Source organism: Phyllobates terribilis, unplaced genomic scaffold, assembly GCF_046119375.1.
Source record: "Phyllobates terribilis strain yellow unplaced genomic scaffold, ASM4611937v1 Scaffold_2__4_contigs__length_985480577, whole genome shotgun sequence".
NCBI lineage: Eukaryota > Metazoa > Chordata > Amphibia > Anura > Dendrobatidae > Phyllobates > Phyllobates terribilis.
Window position 1 is genome coordinate 498,515,938 of NW_027362762.1, and position 17,662 is coordinate 498,533,599.

Genomic DNA, 17,662 nt, shown 5'->3' on the forward strand with positions numbered 1-17,662 from the left:
TCTGACATTATATAAAGAGACAGAAGGATTTGAGTAACCCTACATCCACAGAAGATTTGTGGTTAGTTCTCCAAGATGTTAGGAACAACCTTTCCGCGGTGTTCCTTCAAAAACTGTGTGATAAAGACTGGTCACACCATATTGTTTTGATTTAGATTTATTTTTTGTTCATTCACTTTGCATTTTGTTAATTGATAAAAATAGACTGTTAACACTTCTATTTTTGAAAGAATTCTTATTTTGTAGCTTTTTTTCCACACCTGCCTAAAAACTTTTCCACGGTATTGTATCTTTAATTTATCTGTAAAAACTTCATATATACGGTATATCGGCATGCTTGGCTGCAGAACTAGTTTTATTATTGACAATTTATCAGTATCTGAAGTAGAAACTAGAGTAATATGTTAGTACAGAAAAACATTTGAAGTCCAGCACATCCATATAAAATACAGATAACAATTTATTGTAGCATCCTTGTTAAAAGATATGCATACAACCAGTTACTGGTGTTGTTATGTTTTTCATACCATGATTGCATCAATAGGAATACAACACTTATCTGATAGTAACCCATCACATTCAGTGTTATAACACCAATACTTGGATGTATGCCGACATGAAAGCACACAGTATAGTCATGTTGTCTGACATATTTACTCTTTTCTCATGTCTGTGGCCTACAACTATTGAAGGGGTTGTCTGGGCATGACTACAAGTTTGCCATTATTCTTTGTGACTACAGACTTGTGAATCCTCACATTGCGCACTGTGAGGATTCTCCAGTCCCTGGCTGGGAACGGCGTTCATGTGACTGCTACTTTGTGATTTGCATACTCGAGGACACCTTCCGACTAGACGGTTTCTGGCCTCCCTCAATACACTTGCATTGAGCGAGGCCGCGGCATCTCGTCAGAATATGGCCGAGAGTATGCATATGGCATACTTGTGGTCACATGACTGCCGACTCCTGGCACGAGCATCGGAGAATCCTCACAGTGCGCAGAGCGCGCAATGTGAGGATACACATGTCTGCAGTCAAATAGAGTGATGGCAGACTTGTAGCTTAAAGAAGTTGTCCACTACTTTCACATTGATGCCCCATCCATAGGTATGATGTATGATCGACCGGGGTCCCAAACGTGGCACCCCCGACAATCAGCTGTTATTGGTGCCGTCGGCGGCGACAGCAGGCCGGAAGTGCTTACCTGCGGTGCTTGGCCATCAAGTTGTAGTGGCTGGCACTTATTACTGCACATCCGCCTCCGATTCAATTGAATAGGAGGCGGATGTGCAGTACTCCACGATGGCCACTACAAATGGACGGTCAAGCACCGCAGGGAAGGACTTCCGGCCACCAACGCCGATAACAGTTGATTGGCGGGGGTGCCGCGTGTGGGACCCCGGCCGATCACACATTGATGCCCTATCCTATGGATGGGGCATCAATGTGAAAGTAGTGGACAACTCCTTTAAGATCTGACAACCACTTTAAAGAGCATTTATCATCAAGGTTATGTAGCGCCCCGTGGGTTCGGTCGCTACAGAGGTATTGCACCTCAACCAGAGGTGTGATATCCCACTCCTGGGTAAGGATGGTGTGTGGACCGGGACTCAGTTAGCTGCATGCATCACACACACCCCATTTCCGGGGGAAAGCTCAACGGTGCTCCCACTAGTACAGTAATGCAGGCACGACAGATCATGTCCCTGGCTGGAGTGGGGAGGGGGGAGGAAAACCCAGTGATGTAGGAGCAGGAGGGGACGGTTTCTGGGCATAGGTAGGAGCCCATTGGTTGCTTGTCACCTGGGCTCATACACAGAGAGGGAGGTATGACCGGACTATCCTAGCAGTGTATGTTGCTGTATACTTTGTTGTGTCTCTAAAGTCAATTACTGCCTAAAATGATGGTGCTATTAGGCTCCAAAGCTGTGGAGGGGTTATTGGTTACTTATATGTAGACATTTAGGCTCCATTATGGACATCCCATTTACATTGTAGCTGCTAACAGTAATGCCTACCAGCCCAAGAAACCACCAGAGCTGGTATTACTACTTCATATCCAAAAGACCCTCTAGGACTCTCATCTTTGGGCATAATGAAGTTCCTCTGACCCATGCTTGAGAAGCCAAGGCAGCCCACAGCCCCATTTAGGAAGAGACCGGATAGAGAAGTGGCTGAGCATGTGAGTAACTACCTTCAATAAAGATGATGGAAGCAGCTGAACAAGTGTGTTACCCCTGTCCTTTATCTCATCCTATATGCTGCCACTCGGCTCAAAATGAGTTAATAAAATGTATAGTGAAGAACAATGTTATAAATAAAAGATTTTTAGCATTTTTACCATTGTTCCACATTTCTCATTTTTTCTTTTCTAAGGAGTTTTTAAGCGTCACTTGTCATGAATATGTAATTTTTTTTACATGGCGTAAATGCCACTGTTCACCTGAATCTGGCTGGCACTGTTATTCTTTCCTGCACCTTCCATGTTCTAGAGATATGGCCCCCTCTTCCCCATATGTAAGGCTTGTCTTGTTAAACAAGTGGGTATGGTCCCCAATTGTTCTCTGTGACCATTTTCTTAGAGGACACACCCAATTGGCTATAAAAAAAAAATAGACGTACATACAGTGAAGAGGGGGCCACATCTCAGGAATGGAAAGGCGCAAGAACAAAAGAAAAAAACAATGCCGCAATTACACCAGATCAAAAATGCTAGTGACAGGTCCATGCCAGGTTCCCTACTCTAGGACACAACTACCCAGGTGACTGACATTGCAGCTGCTATGCTCTTCATCATTAAAAGGTATGAGGGGCCACTGCGGTAGCGCTCTTTCTTTGGACCCAGGGATCTGTCCGATTGCATGTGGGGTACAAGGAAGGAATGTTTCCTCTCTATAACAAATATACGAGTCCTCTGTGTTTTTCACCTTTGTATATATTAAAAGTTGAACTTAATGGTGTCATATCTTTTTTTCAATCCACTTCACCCCAATTCCATTTTCCAGTTTCATATTGGGAACATAAAATCAGCATCCATATCAAGGACAAATCCGTCACATGGCAGACATCTGCGGTGCCAGACGGACTCCACTGAATCGGAATCGGTCAGGTATCCATCATAGTGTCCATCATTTTACTGGAAAAAAAGCGCAGCATGCAGCTCTATTTGCTTTCGTAAAAATTACAGAAACTGATATGGATTCTCCTAATGGGTGCTCCAATGCCGATGTGAACCTAGCCTAACAAGGTACTTTATGCATTTGAAAATGTCATCATAACTATAGTCAGTGGTATTACATAGAATGGTAAAGATGACACGTAATATTTAGTATCTAATAAGTATGTTGTAAATACTTAGGCAGACACTAAATTTACTAAAGATATATAGAGACAGTAAGAATTCATCTTTATGAATTGACTGGAAGAGGTTTTCATTCATCTCTGGAGAGACCTGAAAATGGCTGTCCACCAACGTTCACCATCCAACCTGACGGAACTGGACAGGATCTGCAAGGAAGAATGGCAGAGGATCCCCAGATCCAAGTGTGAAAAACTTGTTGCATCATTCCCAAGAAGACTCATGGCTGTACTAGCTCAAAAGGGTGCTTCTACTCAATACTGAGCAAAGGGTCTGCATACTTATGACCATGTGATATTTCAGTTTTTATTTTTTAATAAATATGCAAAAATTTCTACAGTTCTGTTTTTTTTTAGTCAAGATGGGGTGCAGAGTGTACTTTAATGAGGAAAAAATGAACTTTTTAGAATTTACCAAATGGCTGCAACGAAACAAAGAGTGAAAAATTTAAAAGGAGTCTGAATACTTTCCGTACCCACTGTAACCATGCAAATATCCTCTTCAGAAAGGAAGCGAACTGGACCTCTATGGATGTAAGAATCCTATGAGTCAATTATCGACCCTTTAAAGGGAACCTGTCACCAGGTTCTTGCCATATTAGGTAAGACCACCACCTTTCAGCCCTAGTATACAGAAGTACGTCTGCACTGAAGCGCAACGCCGGGGAGACTGTGTGGATGACATACGGGATGCGTCATCCACATAAAGCAAGAAGGAGGACGGCATCGCAAGAAGGGAGGCACCAGACCAGGGCGAGCAACGTCCCTCGGACCAGACCACCCTGCAGGTGAATAAACTCATTTTTCTTTCATTGCAAGAATTGTTGATAAGTTCTGCATATCGGCTGGGAGAAATTTTAGCCCATTCTTCCATAAAAAAAAAGGCCGGGTTGGGGACATATATACAGCAGTATAGAATGCTGTATATCAAGGCTGAAAGGTGGTGGTCTTACCTCTTATGGTAAAAACCTGGTGACAGGTTCCCTTTAATGAACCTTGCTTAGAATAAGTCCAGAAACTCAATTTGATAGACTATGTGCATATTTAAATTCCAAGAGGAACATTGCATGGTCTTATGCTGACTCGGCGCTCTCCACAAGGACAAACATTACCCCTTAAAATCCACCCATCAGAGTACTCTCTGCTTTGCACTGATGAAGGGCAAACACCCCAAAACATGTTTCTGCAAATGGAGTTTCTGGTTTGACTTCTTATCCTAAGTCACATGGCAAGGCTTGTTAAAGGGCGGATGATGACTTTTAGGATTGAAACATCCAATAGGTGCCACTAGATGTCCAGTCCTCTTCCACTCTGAAGATGCTATTTGCGTACTAAGAAGTGAATACAAAGAAGTAAAAGGAAATGATAGAGGTCGGCCACTAAAATGTAATGACATTTAGTAAATCTAGTGTTCACATCTGACCTGCTCACCCACATCTACATGATTACATGGAGCTTAGGAATCAGTGTCTGTGTTCAGACTGATTTTTGGGATGCAGCTGTGCGAGATTCTTCGCAGTCCGTGGGTGTTGAGAAGGAGCAGGCATATTGTAGATGGATTTGTTTCTGCAGTTTTTCTCCCTGTGTTGATGTTTTGCAGCTCTAAAGCTTGAGGTTTTGTTTTGGAGATAACATCCGGGGGTCCAGCCAAGTTTATACAGGAAGAATGTAAGCTGGCCCCTTTTAATTAATGCCCTTTTAACAAATGATACGTTATCAGACTAAACCAGAGACTAGAAGTTCACTCCAGAGAAATTCCTGGATCAGTAAGGTATCGTAAACAGAAGTCCACTTCTGTAAGCTCAGCCATTAAGACGCCTGTGGCACCAAGTGAATTCACTTGAACCTACTGCTAAGAGGGCAGGCAGCTGTACAGACCACCCTTTTCTCATCAACCACAGTCCTTGCAGTTTACTGCCGGTCTATTATGTATTTGTGGTGAAGCCTTCATTATAGTCATGTCTGATTTCGTTTTGGTACACCAGACCTGGCAGCCAGTCAGAACACATTATTTCTTTGCCGATTTGGCGGTCTGAAGGATTCGTGAGTTTCAGTGATTATCTGCATAATCCGAAAACATTAGTAACTAAGTACCAGAAGGCTTCATTTTGTTTATGTTGGGTTACACCATTATGTTTTCACTGGAAACACAAAAAAAAAGAGAAAAACCTCTGTTTTCGGACTAGATACGTGAATAAATCTATTTTCCTTGCCTTCAAATCAACAAAAGAGGACCCTTAAAATTAGAGTAAGCAGACTACTTTCACTTGTATATATAAAAACACATAAACTTCCTCGCTTTATTTATTTAGTATTTATTTTAATGGGGAAATTGCACGTCAATTCCTGAAAAAATGTTTGCTTTCTAATAACTATAAACGCCAGGAGTTAACTGGTTCTTCTAAAAGAGATGCAAATGAAAGAAATTATGATCAGAAGAAAATGGAGACCATTTGTGGTTATATCATTATTTTCCATTTTGTTTAAATTAAGGGTTTTCCTGCATGAAAAAAAATGTTGGCAAGGGGATCAGTGGGGTTTAAAAAAAATAAAAGGAGTGGTACTCACTTTACCCATCCTCTGTCTCTCTTTTTTCCAACACTTAACAGCTGTCTGCACGTCTTTACTTATAAAACTCATCAAAACAAACTGGAAATACTAGAAAATTATGCTCAGCCAAAAACTGGCACAGCCGGCTTCCAGTTATAACAAGTGATTGGTTGAGTGAGTATTTCCTAGGACTTTGAGACAGCATCAGTGACTGGAGACCAGCTGGTCCTGATAAGTATTGGAATGGGAGTGGTACGGAATCGGTGAGGGGGTGTCCTTTTTCTTATTTTTCAAAACTCTTGGGGCCCTTTGACAAAATTGTATTTCTTCGCTGGCGAACCTCTTTAAAGGGAATCTGTCAGTAGGATCAGCCCCCCTAAGTGGCATGTAGACCATAGGAAGCTGAATAAAATGTTACCTTGATATCTGTGATCCTATGTCTTATTTCCAAGAAATCCATGTTTTTTTCTTAATATGTAAACAAGCTGTTAAGATTTATGGGCCAGACGCTGATCTCCCTGAGAATCTGCCTCCAGAGATTATTTTACATGAAAGGGGGCATTACCAGTGTGAGAGATGTAATGACTGACTGTCTTCTCTTCTGATCTACATGACTTACACTGGTAACTCCCTTTTTCATTTACATTAAGCTCTGGAGGCAGATTCTCAGGGAGATCTGTGTCTGGCCCATAGATCTTAACAGTTCATTTACATATTAAGAAAAATGTGGATTTCTCTTCAACGGATCGCAGATATCAAAGTATCATGTATATTAAACTTTCTATGACCTGCATGTCCATATAGACGGCTTAGGAGGGTTGTTGATTCTACTGACAGATTCCATTTAAGCTCTAAAGCTGGCCATACAGATTTCAGATAGACACAGTGTCAGATTTGGACACTTTTTCCTACTGATTGCTAGTACCTTTGTGTAGTATGCAAGATCATGTCAGACATGAAGCCAAAGATCTATAGACTAGTAGATATGCTTTTTTTTTTTTTAGATATTCATTGTCAAGTTCAACCTTTGGGTATGTCTAATGCCAAGCTTCAAAGCCCAAATTGTCCAGAAACTGTTGGCTGAGATTTGTATTGTATGGCCAGCTTTAGGTCGCCGTGCGAAAACAAGATATAACCTACCACTGAATTAGTGATAACATTTTTCCAAGTGCAATTTTAGAAGATCTATGTATAGTAGAAAATTAAATGGGAAGATATTTTTCCCTAAGGCCACAGCCCCACTATCAGTATTTGGTCAGTATTTGGTCAGTATTTTTTCTCAGGAGTGGGAGCCAAAACCAGGTGAGGAACAATCAGAGAAAAGGTATAATAGAAACACGTCACTAATTCTGCATTTATCACCCACTCCTGAGAAAAAATACTGACCGAATACTGATAGTGGGGCAGTGGCCTAATATGGTAACTCTGCAATTATCTTACTATGCCATTCATTTTGCCCCGACACCAACCACGCAGTGCTGTCATCGCAAGCAGCAGGGGCCTACTGTCTCTGAGGAATAGAGACTTGCTTACAGTCACTTCCATCTCCTCTTTAAACACAGAAGAGAATTTTTAATGTGAAAAATTATAAGGTAAATACATATGACAACCACTATTAGTTGAGATAAGCATAGGTACTTGAAAACTTACCTTTAGGGCATGGATTTATGGGCATTGTGCATTTTCTCTTCTCTGTAGTGGGTGGACAGAGAGATTCACCCCCTAGCGGTGCCTTCAGAACCTTCCTACTTCTCTCTTCAAATCCATTTTTTCTTCCACATCTTTTACCTTTAGGAGTACATGGACTCCATGATCCCCATTCACTCATTTCACATTGTGCTGAAACACAAATATTAGTTCATTTGCATTCTGTAAAGTCTGACCACACACAAAAATAAAAATTATGGGTTGGGAATGTAGCGTTGGAGGGATGCTGCGGGAGTTTACATGTCTGCTGCTCTTTGCCATACAATTGAATGACAAGGAATATGTAGACCGCACAACCCAGCACATATCAGACTTACCGGAGCTGCATTCCTTTGTGCCATTTGCTGCAATAAATCCATCTGGACAGGTGGAGTAACATACTCCTTTATGTAAGTAGAAACCATCATTACACTTTGTGCAAAATGTCTTGCTGAAACATTCCTCGCAGTTTGTCATTTTACATCCTAGAAAAAAAGAACAAAACTAATAATTAAAACTAATAAATGATAATAATCTAATTTACAGAATATATGTGCTATAAATGGCGCTTGAAAGTTTGTGAACCTTCAGAATTTTTCATACTTATGCCATTTTTTTGTGTAGAAAGCACAATTAATAATTGTTGATTAATCCTGCACATCGGCTTGGAGGAATTTTAGCCCGATCTTCCATACAAAGCATCTTCAGCTCTGTAATGCTGGTGGGCTTTCCTCCATGAACTGCTGGCTTCAGGTCATTCCCCAACATTTCTATACAACTAGGGTCAAGACTTTGATCCTGACATTTACCTTTAGAGTTAGCTGGTATAATTCAGAAGTTAACCCCACAGGCCTTCTGGTCCTTGGTAACAATAGCTGCATCTAAAGCTTTTCTGGTAATAGTTGATTAATCCTGCACATCGGCTTGGAGGAATTTTAGCCCAATCTTCCATACAAAGCAACTTCAGCTCAGTTATGGTGGTGGGTTTTCTCCCATGAACTGCTGGCTTCAGAGCCTTCTCCAACATTTGTATACAACTAAGGTCAAGACTTTGACTCTGCCATTCCCAAACTGTAACTTTATTATTCTGCAACGACTTGATTTGGGTCATTGTCTTGTACATGACCCCCATTCTCTTCGTTTTCAGCTCATGGACAGATGTCCTAACATTTACCTTTAGAATTTGCTGGTATAATTCAGATGTTAACCCCACAGACCTTCAGTCCTGCTCTGGCTTTATGGACAACGTATAGCACTAAGAAATGTGTTAATGGGTAGATATGACGTAACAGAAAAGGTCAACTTACTCATGCACTTGCTAATATCCCGATTACGATCACCATAGTATCCTTTAGGGCAAGATTGCAAGCAGACTCCAATTTGTCGTATGTCATTTCTTTCCAAAAGGATAAAAAGCTTTGGTAAGCACTTGACGCAACCGTTAAATTCGGAACAAGCCTCACAGCCTTTGGTGCAGCTTTGGCTCACGTCTGTACTTCCTGTAGAAAGATAGATAGAGTCAGGAGAAAATGACTTGTCTTGTAAAATAAACGTCTGTAAATGGATACACAATCACATTTATAAGTATTATGTTTTTTAAAATCATATTTTTGCAGTATCATTTTATATGTTGTGTTTTTTTTTCTTTTTGGTCCAAGTAATATTTTTGCTTATTTACCAGTCCACTACAGAACGAGAAAAAAATTACCTTATATACAGAATTTGACTATATTTCTAATGGGAATTTACCCACATTGCTACATTTAAATTGCAGAGTGTTTTCTCAGCAGTCATGCCGAAGTAGATGGGAAAACACCGCTGAGGCTAGTGATAGACTGCAGCGGTCATGTGCTGTAGTTGTGACGTCACCACTGCAGCAGGAGGAAAGCCCAGGGACAGGCACGGAGAAGAAGTGCTGGACTGACATGGGGTAGGTAAGGCTGATTTTGTTAATCTTACACAGAGCAAGCCTGTGAACTAAAAAAAAAGTTAAAGGTCGGACACTTCTTTAAAGATGACCTGTCACTTGCCATAAATAATGCATTAGCATTAGTTATTGATTTGTCCCCTATATCCACCCCAAGGGTTTTTCAACTCAAGGAAGAATGGCAGAGGATCCCCAAATCCAGGTGTGAAAAACTTGTTGAATCATTCCCAAGAAGACCCATGACTGTACTAGCTCAAAAGGGTGCTTCTACTCAATACTGAGCAAAGGGTCTGAATACTTATGACCATGTGATATTTCAGTTTTTCTTTTTTAATAAATTTGCGAAAATTTCTACATTTCTAATTTTTTCATTCAAGATGGGGTGCAGGGTGTACTTTAATGAGAAAAAAATGAACTTTTTAGAATTTACCAAATGGCTGCAATGAAACAAAGAGTGATAAATTTAAAGGGGTCTGAATACTTTCCATACCCACTGTATACTGTATGGAGGACTATGTGGGGGTCCATTATTCTGTATGGTGCACTATGTGGGGTCCATTATTCTGTATGGAGGACAATGTGGGGTCCATTATTCTGTATGGAGGACAATGTGGGGTCCATTATTCTGTATGGAGGACAATGTGGGGTCCATTATTCTGTATGGAGGACTATGTGGAGCCCATTATTCTGTATGGAGGACTATGTGGGGCCATTATACTGTATGGAGGACTATGTAGAGCCCATTATTCTGTATGGAGGACTATGTGGGGGTCCATTATTCTGTATGGAGGACTATGTGGGGCCCATTATACTATATGGAGGACTATGTGGGGCCCATTATTCCTTTTCAGTCAAGATGGAGTGCAGGGTGTACTTTAATGAGAAAAAAATGAACTTTTTAGAATTTACCAAATGGCTGCAATGAAACAAAGCGTGAAAAATTTAAAGTGGTCTGAAAACTTTCCGTACCCACTGTATACTCAGAGATAACAAGATTGTTGTATCTAGTGTGTACAGCATTTTATAGGACTGTAATTCTTATATCCACCAGGATTAGAACACATGAGATTAATTTATACAGTGCAATTGTAACTTTACAAATATCTTGGTGTTATTTTTTATATATTGCTCTATCTTGTCTTACATGCACTTTATTATCGTTTAATCATGTTCAGGATATTATATTTCTAACTATCAGTTATGGGACTATGATGTGGACTGTGTCTCCTCTTTTTAGCAGTACCATGTTGTTTTAAACTTGCTATATGTGAATAATAAAATACATTTTTTGGTTGAAAAATACTCTGGTCGTCTGGGCCTTTTCTTAGGCCCGCATGTTGATATTGACATTGTTCTTAGAGTTAAGGACCTGGTAATTGATTTAGATTCCTCTATGAGTATAAGGTTATTTTTTTACTTGCCATAAATATGTAGTTTTTTACTTTATGAAAATCCTACTGTTCTTCTTAATCTTGCATTGTTTTTCTTTTCTCACTCCATTCCTGAGAGTCGCACCAGGCAAAACAGTAGATATTTATAACAAGTACCTGGTCATCTTTAAAGGGTTTGTCCAGTCTTCTTATAAAATTCTGCAGTCGCCTTATGTAACTGCAGACTTTTAAATCCTGACAACACACTCCAGTTTTGCCAGTAAGAGCAGGCGGTCATGTGTCCGCAAGTATGGATTTGCATACTTCTGGCCACATCCCAACTAGACATGCCTGGCTTTCCTCAATACAAGGTCGTTAACTGAGTAACAAGTAATTTTTAGACTGCTGATATAAATTAAAATGTGAAGTGCAAATCCACATGATCATAAAAAGGAAAATGCCATTGAAATATAGCCCTGGTTAGTGTGATCTAAGATAACAACATGAATTAGCAGAATGGCACAATGCTACTGTTTGTACAAGTGACCTTTTAAAAATAAGGGTCCTCCAACTTTAAAAAGAACTTATCATTAGATTCATGCTGCCCAAACCACAGACAGCATGAATCAGAGCCTGGATGCAGGATTGCAGCCTAGTATGTCTTTTTCTAAAATGTTGCAGTATTTCAGAGGAAACAATTATAAAAGCTGGCCAGGGACTTGGAACAGTATGGGGAGAAGAGGGCTGCATGCGACTAGACACGTCTCTCCCAAGTGATTGGCAGGCTTCTCACTATGACTGCTCTCTCCCATGTGTGTACAGTCTACTGGAGTAGGGCAGAAGAAGCCGGCCGGACTAGTCAGTGCTCTCTCTATGCAGCCCGGCCAGCTTTTCCATGTTTTCGTTTCTGTCTCTGATTCATGCTATCCGTGGTTCGGTCAGCACGAGTCTAATGACAGGTTCCTTGTTAAGGATTATTAAGAAAATGTGCAATATTAAAACAAGCACACCATAACATTATAGTGCATGTTAAGAGAATGTCACAAGGTTTGGTGCCTCCTGAGGTATAGTACAAGTACCATCTCCCGTATGAAGAACTATCCAGCTGTATGTAACACACAGCAGCTCAGCTTTAGTGGCTACTATCTTTATATGAGAAATAACCATATGTAAAACGTGGTGATCAATGCACGACTGCAGAAATCACTAAGCATTATCCGGGAATGATGAACTGATCCTTTGAGACTGGAGTAGATCATATTCAGCAGTGTTAGGCTTTGTTATCACATACATCAGTTTTTCTTAATAGTATGCGGTGACTATGGTTTTACAACTATGCCTAACCCTTTCTATCCTGGGAGTGTTTATTACAACCCTATGACTTAAAGGAATGTATGATTATTTATATTCTTGACCCATAACTGCTTGTTATATCCTGTAAACAACCAAAGCAAATTACATCCCTTTTTATTCCAGCAGATCTTGGATATAATATTGAGCTTGTGGTTTGCGGTTACCTTGCTCTAAATTCTTTTTCTTTTTAAATGTTAATAGACAGTCTTAAAGAACATGTGTATATGTCATGTATAATGACTTGTTAAACCGGTTCCCTCTGAAAGGTGTTTTATGGCGTTTTCAGTGGAAATGACTTGTGACACTGCTCCTGGGAACTGGGCATTATTCAGTGGAGATCAGTGGTGATACCTTTATATTTAAATATCCTGTCCCTTTAACTTTCCAGATAATTTAGTGGAGTGCTAAGCACAACATAGAAAATCGAGGTCCAGAATGCCTGACGAGTCTTTGTATCTTTATGACTTTTCAAAGGATGACTTTTCATTTATTCATGGGCTTGCAGACAGAAAATAACAAACATGGCTACATTCAACTTCCCAAGACCTAGCATGCCTCTTGGCTACTGTCGGGGTCGTTGTTGACAGGCTACACTTGTAATGTCACAACTATAGTGCACATGACCACTGCAGCCAATCACTGGCTCAACGTTGATGCTGATGTAGAAACATAAGATGGAGCCGGTCAACAAAGTCTGGGGCAGCAGCAGAGAGAAGCACAAGAAGTGGGGAGAGGGAATTTAGGTGTGATTGTTACTTTCTATGTCTGTACGACTATGGGCAAATAAAAAAAATCATCCCAAAGAACCCTTTAAATATAAACTGTTAATTCTCCTGACATGTCTATATGGATTCAGATGTGCTATTCTGTTACTTTGTATTAGGAAATGTAACAATAAATTAACAAATGGGTGATATCATTCTCCTTATCAAAGGGTCTTTACTAGTGTTGAGCAATACCTTCCGATATCGGGAAATATCAGATCGGATTGGATCGGACCGATACCCAAAAAATATCGGATATCGCCAATTCCGATACCGGAAACCAAAATAAATCCTTTCTTTCCTTGTAGGTTAATTGTACATGAAGGAAAACAACTAAGAATAATGTAGAATGTATTACATGAAAAGCTGGCAATTCATAAGCGGCATACACCGGTACCCGACAATTTAGAACAGAAAGAATAGAACATCACACATAGATTAGATAGATAGAAACATGTCAGTCACATATATAAGAAGTACAGTGACAGTGCTGATTACTGTACTTGTCATTTAGTGTTAAAGGATTTATTAAAAAAAATAATAGTCTTTTCATGCACTTTCTCTTTAAAAAAGCCGGCCAGCAATTCAGCATCGGTACCCGACAATTTAGAATAGAAAGAATAGAGTATCATACATAGATTAGATACATAGAAACATGTCAGTCACATATATAATAAGTACAGTGATAGTGTTGATTACTGTACTTGTCATTTAGTGTTAAAATAAAGGATTTATTAAAAAAAAAATTGGTGTGAGGTTCCCCATAATTTTAGTCTCTAGCGGAGGTTAAGCAGACGGCTGGGGCAGATGTTTGAAGCCTGGGAAGGGGGTGATACCCACGGAGCTTCCCAGGCTACTAATATCAGCCCCCAGCTGAATACCTAGCCTTTACCAGCTATTAAAATGGGGGACCCCAAAAAAATGACGTTGGGTTCCCCCTATTTTAATAGCTAGCAAAGGCTAGGCAGACAGCTGGGGGCTGATATTAATAGCCCAGGAAGGGTGCCATGAATATTGGCCCCCTCCCAGGCTAGAAACACCAGCAGTCAGCCGCCCTAGAAATGGCGCATCCATAGGATGCGCCAATTCTGGCACTTAGCCTCGCTCTTCCCACTGCCCTGTAGCGGTGGCAGTGGGGTAATAGGGCTGTGGTTGATGTCAGCTTATAATGCAAGCTGACATCAAGCCCAGGTTAGTAATGGAAAGGCGTCTATAAGACACCCCCATTACTAACCCCATAGTCAAAGTAAAAAAAAACACAAACACCCAGAATAAAGTCCTTTAATTTAAATAAACACACAATTCTTTATTGTTCTAAATTAAACCATACTTACCATCACGCCCATTCCAGCTGAAGCCAATGTCTTCTGCAATAAAAGTAAAATAATAAAGCAACATCATCCTTACCTTTCCATGGTTCCCACGACGGCTCCAGCTCTGCTACATTCACATGACAGGCTGGATCGCAGCTGCCATCCAGCTTGCCAAGCCGCTCCTCATTGTCTGGCTGTGACTGCATCCAGATGAGCCGAGGTCATGTCCAATGAACTCAGCTCACCTCATGCACGTCACTGACAGCGTGGGAGAATTCTCCTGCGCTCAGCGCTTGAGCAGGAGAATTTTCCCACGCTGGGATGGCATTGAGATGACAGGCTGGATCGCAGCTGAACGCTGCCATCCAGCTTGTCATCCTTCAGAGACACTGCAGAGCATGCTGGATGAGTGCTAATTATTGGATGAGTGCTATCTGTCGTTTTGACGGATATCACTCGTCCCCAAGTTATTCAATGTGGCAGGCTCTGTCCGAAGAAAAAATTGCACCTTGCCTAAGTCCATGGAAAACATCGGACTGCACTTGGCTGTCATCTGAGTGCAATCAAATTTCCATAGATTGACAGAATGAAGAAGATTGAAAAACTTTTTTCTCTATCTTTTCGTCAGCCGAGACAATTAGATCACACTCTGATTAGAGTTTGATCCGAGTGTGATTTGAATAATTGACCAGATTCTCTCGGATGAAAGAATCTACGGCTATCTGCACTTAGCGTAAGGCCACATTCACACATGTTCACTATATTACATCAGTATTTGTAAGCCAAAGCCAGGAGTGAAACAGTCAGAAAAAGTAGAATAAAAACACGTCACCACTTCCACAATTTTCACCCACTCCAAATTTTGGCTTACAAATACGGAGGTAAAATACTGACCAAATACTGAACATGTGCACGTGGCCTAAGACTGTGTAGACACGCTTCACCAACTAATCCACTAAAATATCAATCTACATATAATTTTTGAGGAAGAATAACAGAGAAACGACACAACACAGGGTTCTAACTAAAGATGCTAAAAACTTATTATTATGTGAGAAATACAAATACTTATTACAACAGAGATGTTAGGAGTGGTGATAGGTTCTTTTAAAATTAGATTTAATCCATTATGTAATGTACACATTGGGTCTTTTTTAGACTGTCAGCTCAGGAATCCGCCTGAAAAAGCAATGCAAAAATACAAACAATAATGAATACATGCACTGCAATGTCAAACCAACATGCTGTGCATATGTTCAGTTTTTTTGAGTTTCTTTTAACCACTTCAGGCTTCGAAATTCATGTAGTAGCTAAAAGACATGACCTTGACCATTCTTTGGGTGGTTTATAAGCCAATAATTTCTATCAAACTGTCCAAAAAACAGGAGAAAACTACGAAAAAAAAAACAATAAAAAAGATGTCAGAAAAAGATGTTTCAGGACAAAAGAAGCCGGTGTGTCCTGAAGCGCCTTCCTCTGGGAAAGCTCAGCGGGTACGTCGGCGTGTAAAAGATTCCCTTAGAGCACACCTGGACACATTACTCGGTTATTGCTGATAATTTGGAACTTTGCCTTAAGCTGTCGTAGAAGTTTCCTGTGACCCACTGAGTGACGCAGAAGGCGTTTGGCGGCTCTATAGTACATTGCAGTCCTTGCTCTTGGTTCTCTTGGACACTACTACGAAATTGCTTCAAAGCTGGTAAAAGTAATAAAAAATATCACAGTATAACAGCTTTGATTGTATATTAGGCGATTACATATAATATAATCCCATAGCCTATAATTCTGTATTAGCCCAAGCAGAGAGCTGTCCCAGGAAAATATCATGCAGTCTGTCAGCAAGTGCGAGCGGTTTTAGAAGTCTGTGCCGTGTGTGACCATAGAAAGAATATAGGCTTTCTGTGTCAATTCACCACAGCTTTTACGTCAGAAAACTGCTTTGAAAGGTCGCAACACTTTTGTGGAGTTGCGCACAATTTATGCAACTTTTGGCGTTTTTACAAGAGGTTGAAGCAGCTTTGCTAAAATGTGCACCCCTGACAAGTTCAGCAAAAGTGCTGCCATTTCTTATACCAGAAGTTCTAGTAATAGAGTCTGAATTTTGCGCATCATACACAAGCGAGCCCTTCATTAAGAATGTAAGAAAGAAAAATAGTCAGCTCACCCTTTGCGTGTGCAATGCCAGTCTTAATGAATCTGCCCTATAGTGTCTTACACTTATACATTCCCCTTGTAGATTTTCTATCATGTGTGTGTCCTTTGATAATGTCCGACTGAAGTTTTTACTGTCACTAGGTTAATCAATAATAAGGGTTACCTACTGGGAGTGAAATTGGAGATCCCCACAATGAAGTGACAAAGGTAAATACCACGGGACAGACCTCATGTCCATGAAAATAACTGATTAACCGAACTAACATATTGGGCAGAAACTAAAAATCAGATGGATTTCCAGTGTCAACAATTTTAAACGTGTCTTAAAAACAATTGTTTTCAGGCAAACCTACTAGATTTTCTTCCCCATCTCTTTTCCATTTCCCCTAACCCATTCTTTCAGAAATTTCATTACTTTCATCCAACAGTATCGCCAATATCACATTCTCTTTAAAGAGGTTGTCCGGTCCAAACCAATAAATCTACCGTCACTTTGTGTGACTGCAGACTCATGAATCCCCCCAGCACACGCACTGTACATACTCTCTCCATACAAGTGTATGACCAGGAGTATGTATAACTCACACATACCCTCCGGTCCTGACTCAGAAACCGGCGAATCCCCACAGCGCACATGGTGCGTGCTCAGGGATTCATAAGTGACTGCAGACTTATCGGTTTGGACCAGACAACCTCTTTAATGTGTTTACTATCTATGTAGTGGTGACTCACTTAGGCACTTTGTTGTACAAAGTGAGGTTTTTTACCTCTTTCGTCACCCTAAGGGTATGTGCACACGATGCAGAAATGCTCAGGATTTTTTCCTGAGCGTTTCGGCATCTCTCTGGCAGGAAAAAACGCATGCGGATTGTACATGCGGTTTCCTGCCAGGGACATGCGGAAATGAAGCGGCCTTCACTTTCATTTCCGCATGCGGGTTGACAAGCGCTTCCCAAGCGATTTTAGCATCACTTGGAAAGTGCTTGTCAACTTTACACTATATAAATCCATGCAACCGGCATGGATTTATATAGTGTGTGAATGTCAAAAAATAAATATATACTTTACCCTCTGATGGCCCCCGGTGTCCTGCTTCGCTCGGTCCCGGCTTCCGGCAGTGAAGACTTTAGGACCTTCCGACGTCAGCGTCACGTGACCCGTCACATGACTCTGACGTCAGCGAAGGT

The 17,662-nt window shown here is 40.7% G+C and overlaps 1 protein-coding gene across 1 annotated transcript in view; it reads right to left on the bottom strand.

Annotated features, from left to right (window-relative positions):
- Positions 1–17,662, bottom strand: part of RSPO1 (R-spondin 1) — a 231,531-nt gene that overhangs the window by 11,231 nt on the left and 202,638 nt on the right. Inside the window, exons 3-5 of the mRNA XM_073670598.1 lie at positions 8,902–9,093; positions 7,933–8,079; positions 7,559–7,747 (exon numbers count right to left, since the gene is read on the bottom strand). Coding sequence (XP_073526699.1) covers positions 7,559–7,747; positions 7,933–8,079; positions 8,902–9,093 — 528 coding nt within the window. The remainder of the gene's footprint in view (positions 1–7,558; positions 7,748–7,932; positions 8,080–8,901; positions 9,094–17,662) is intronic.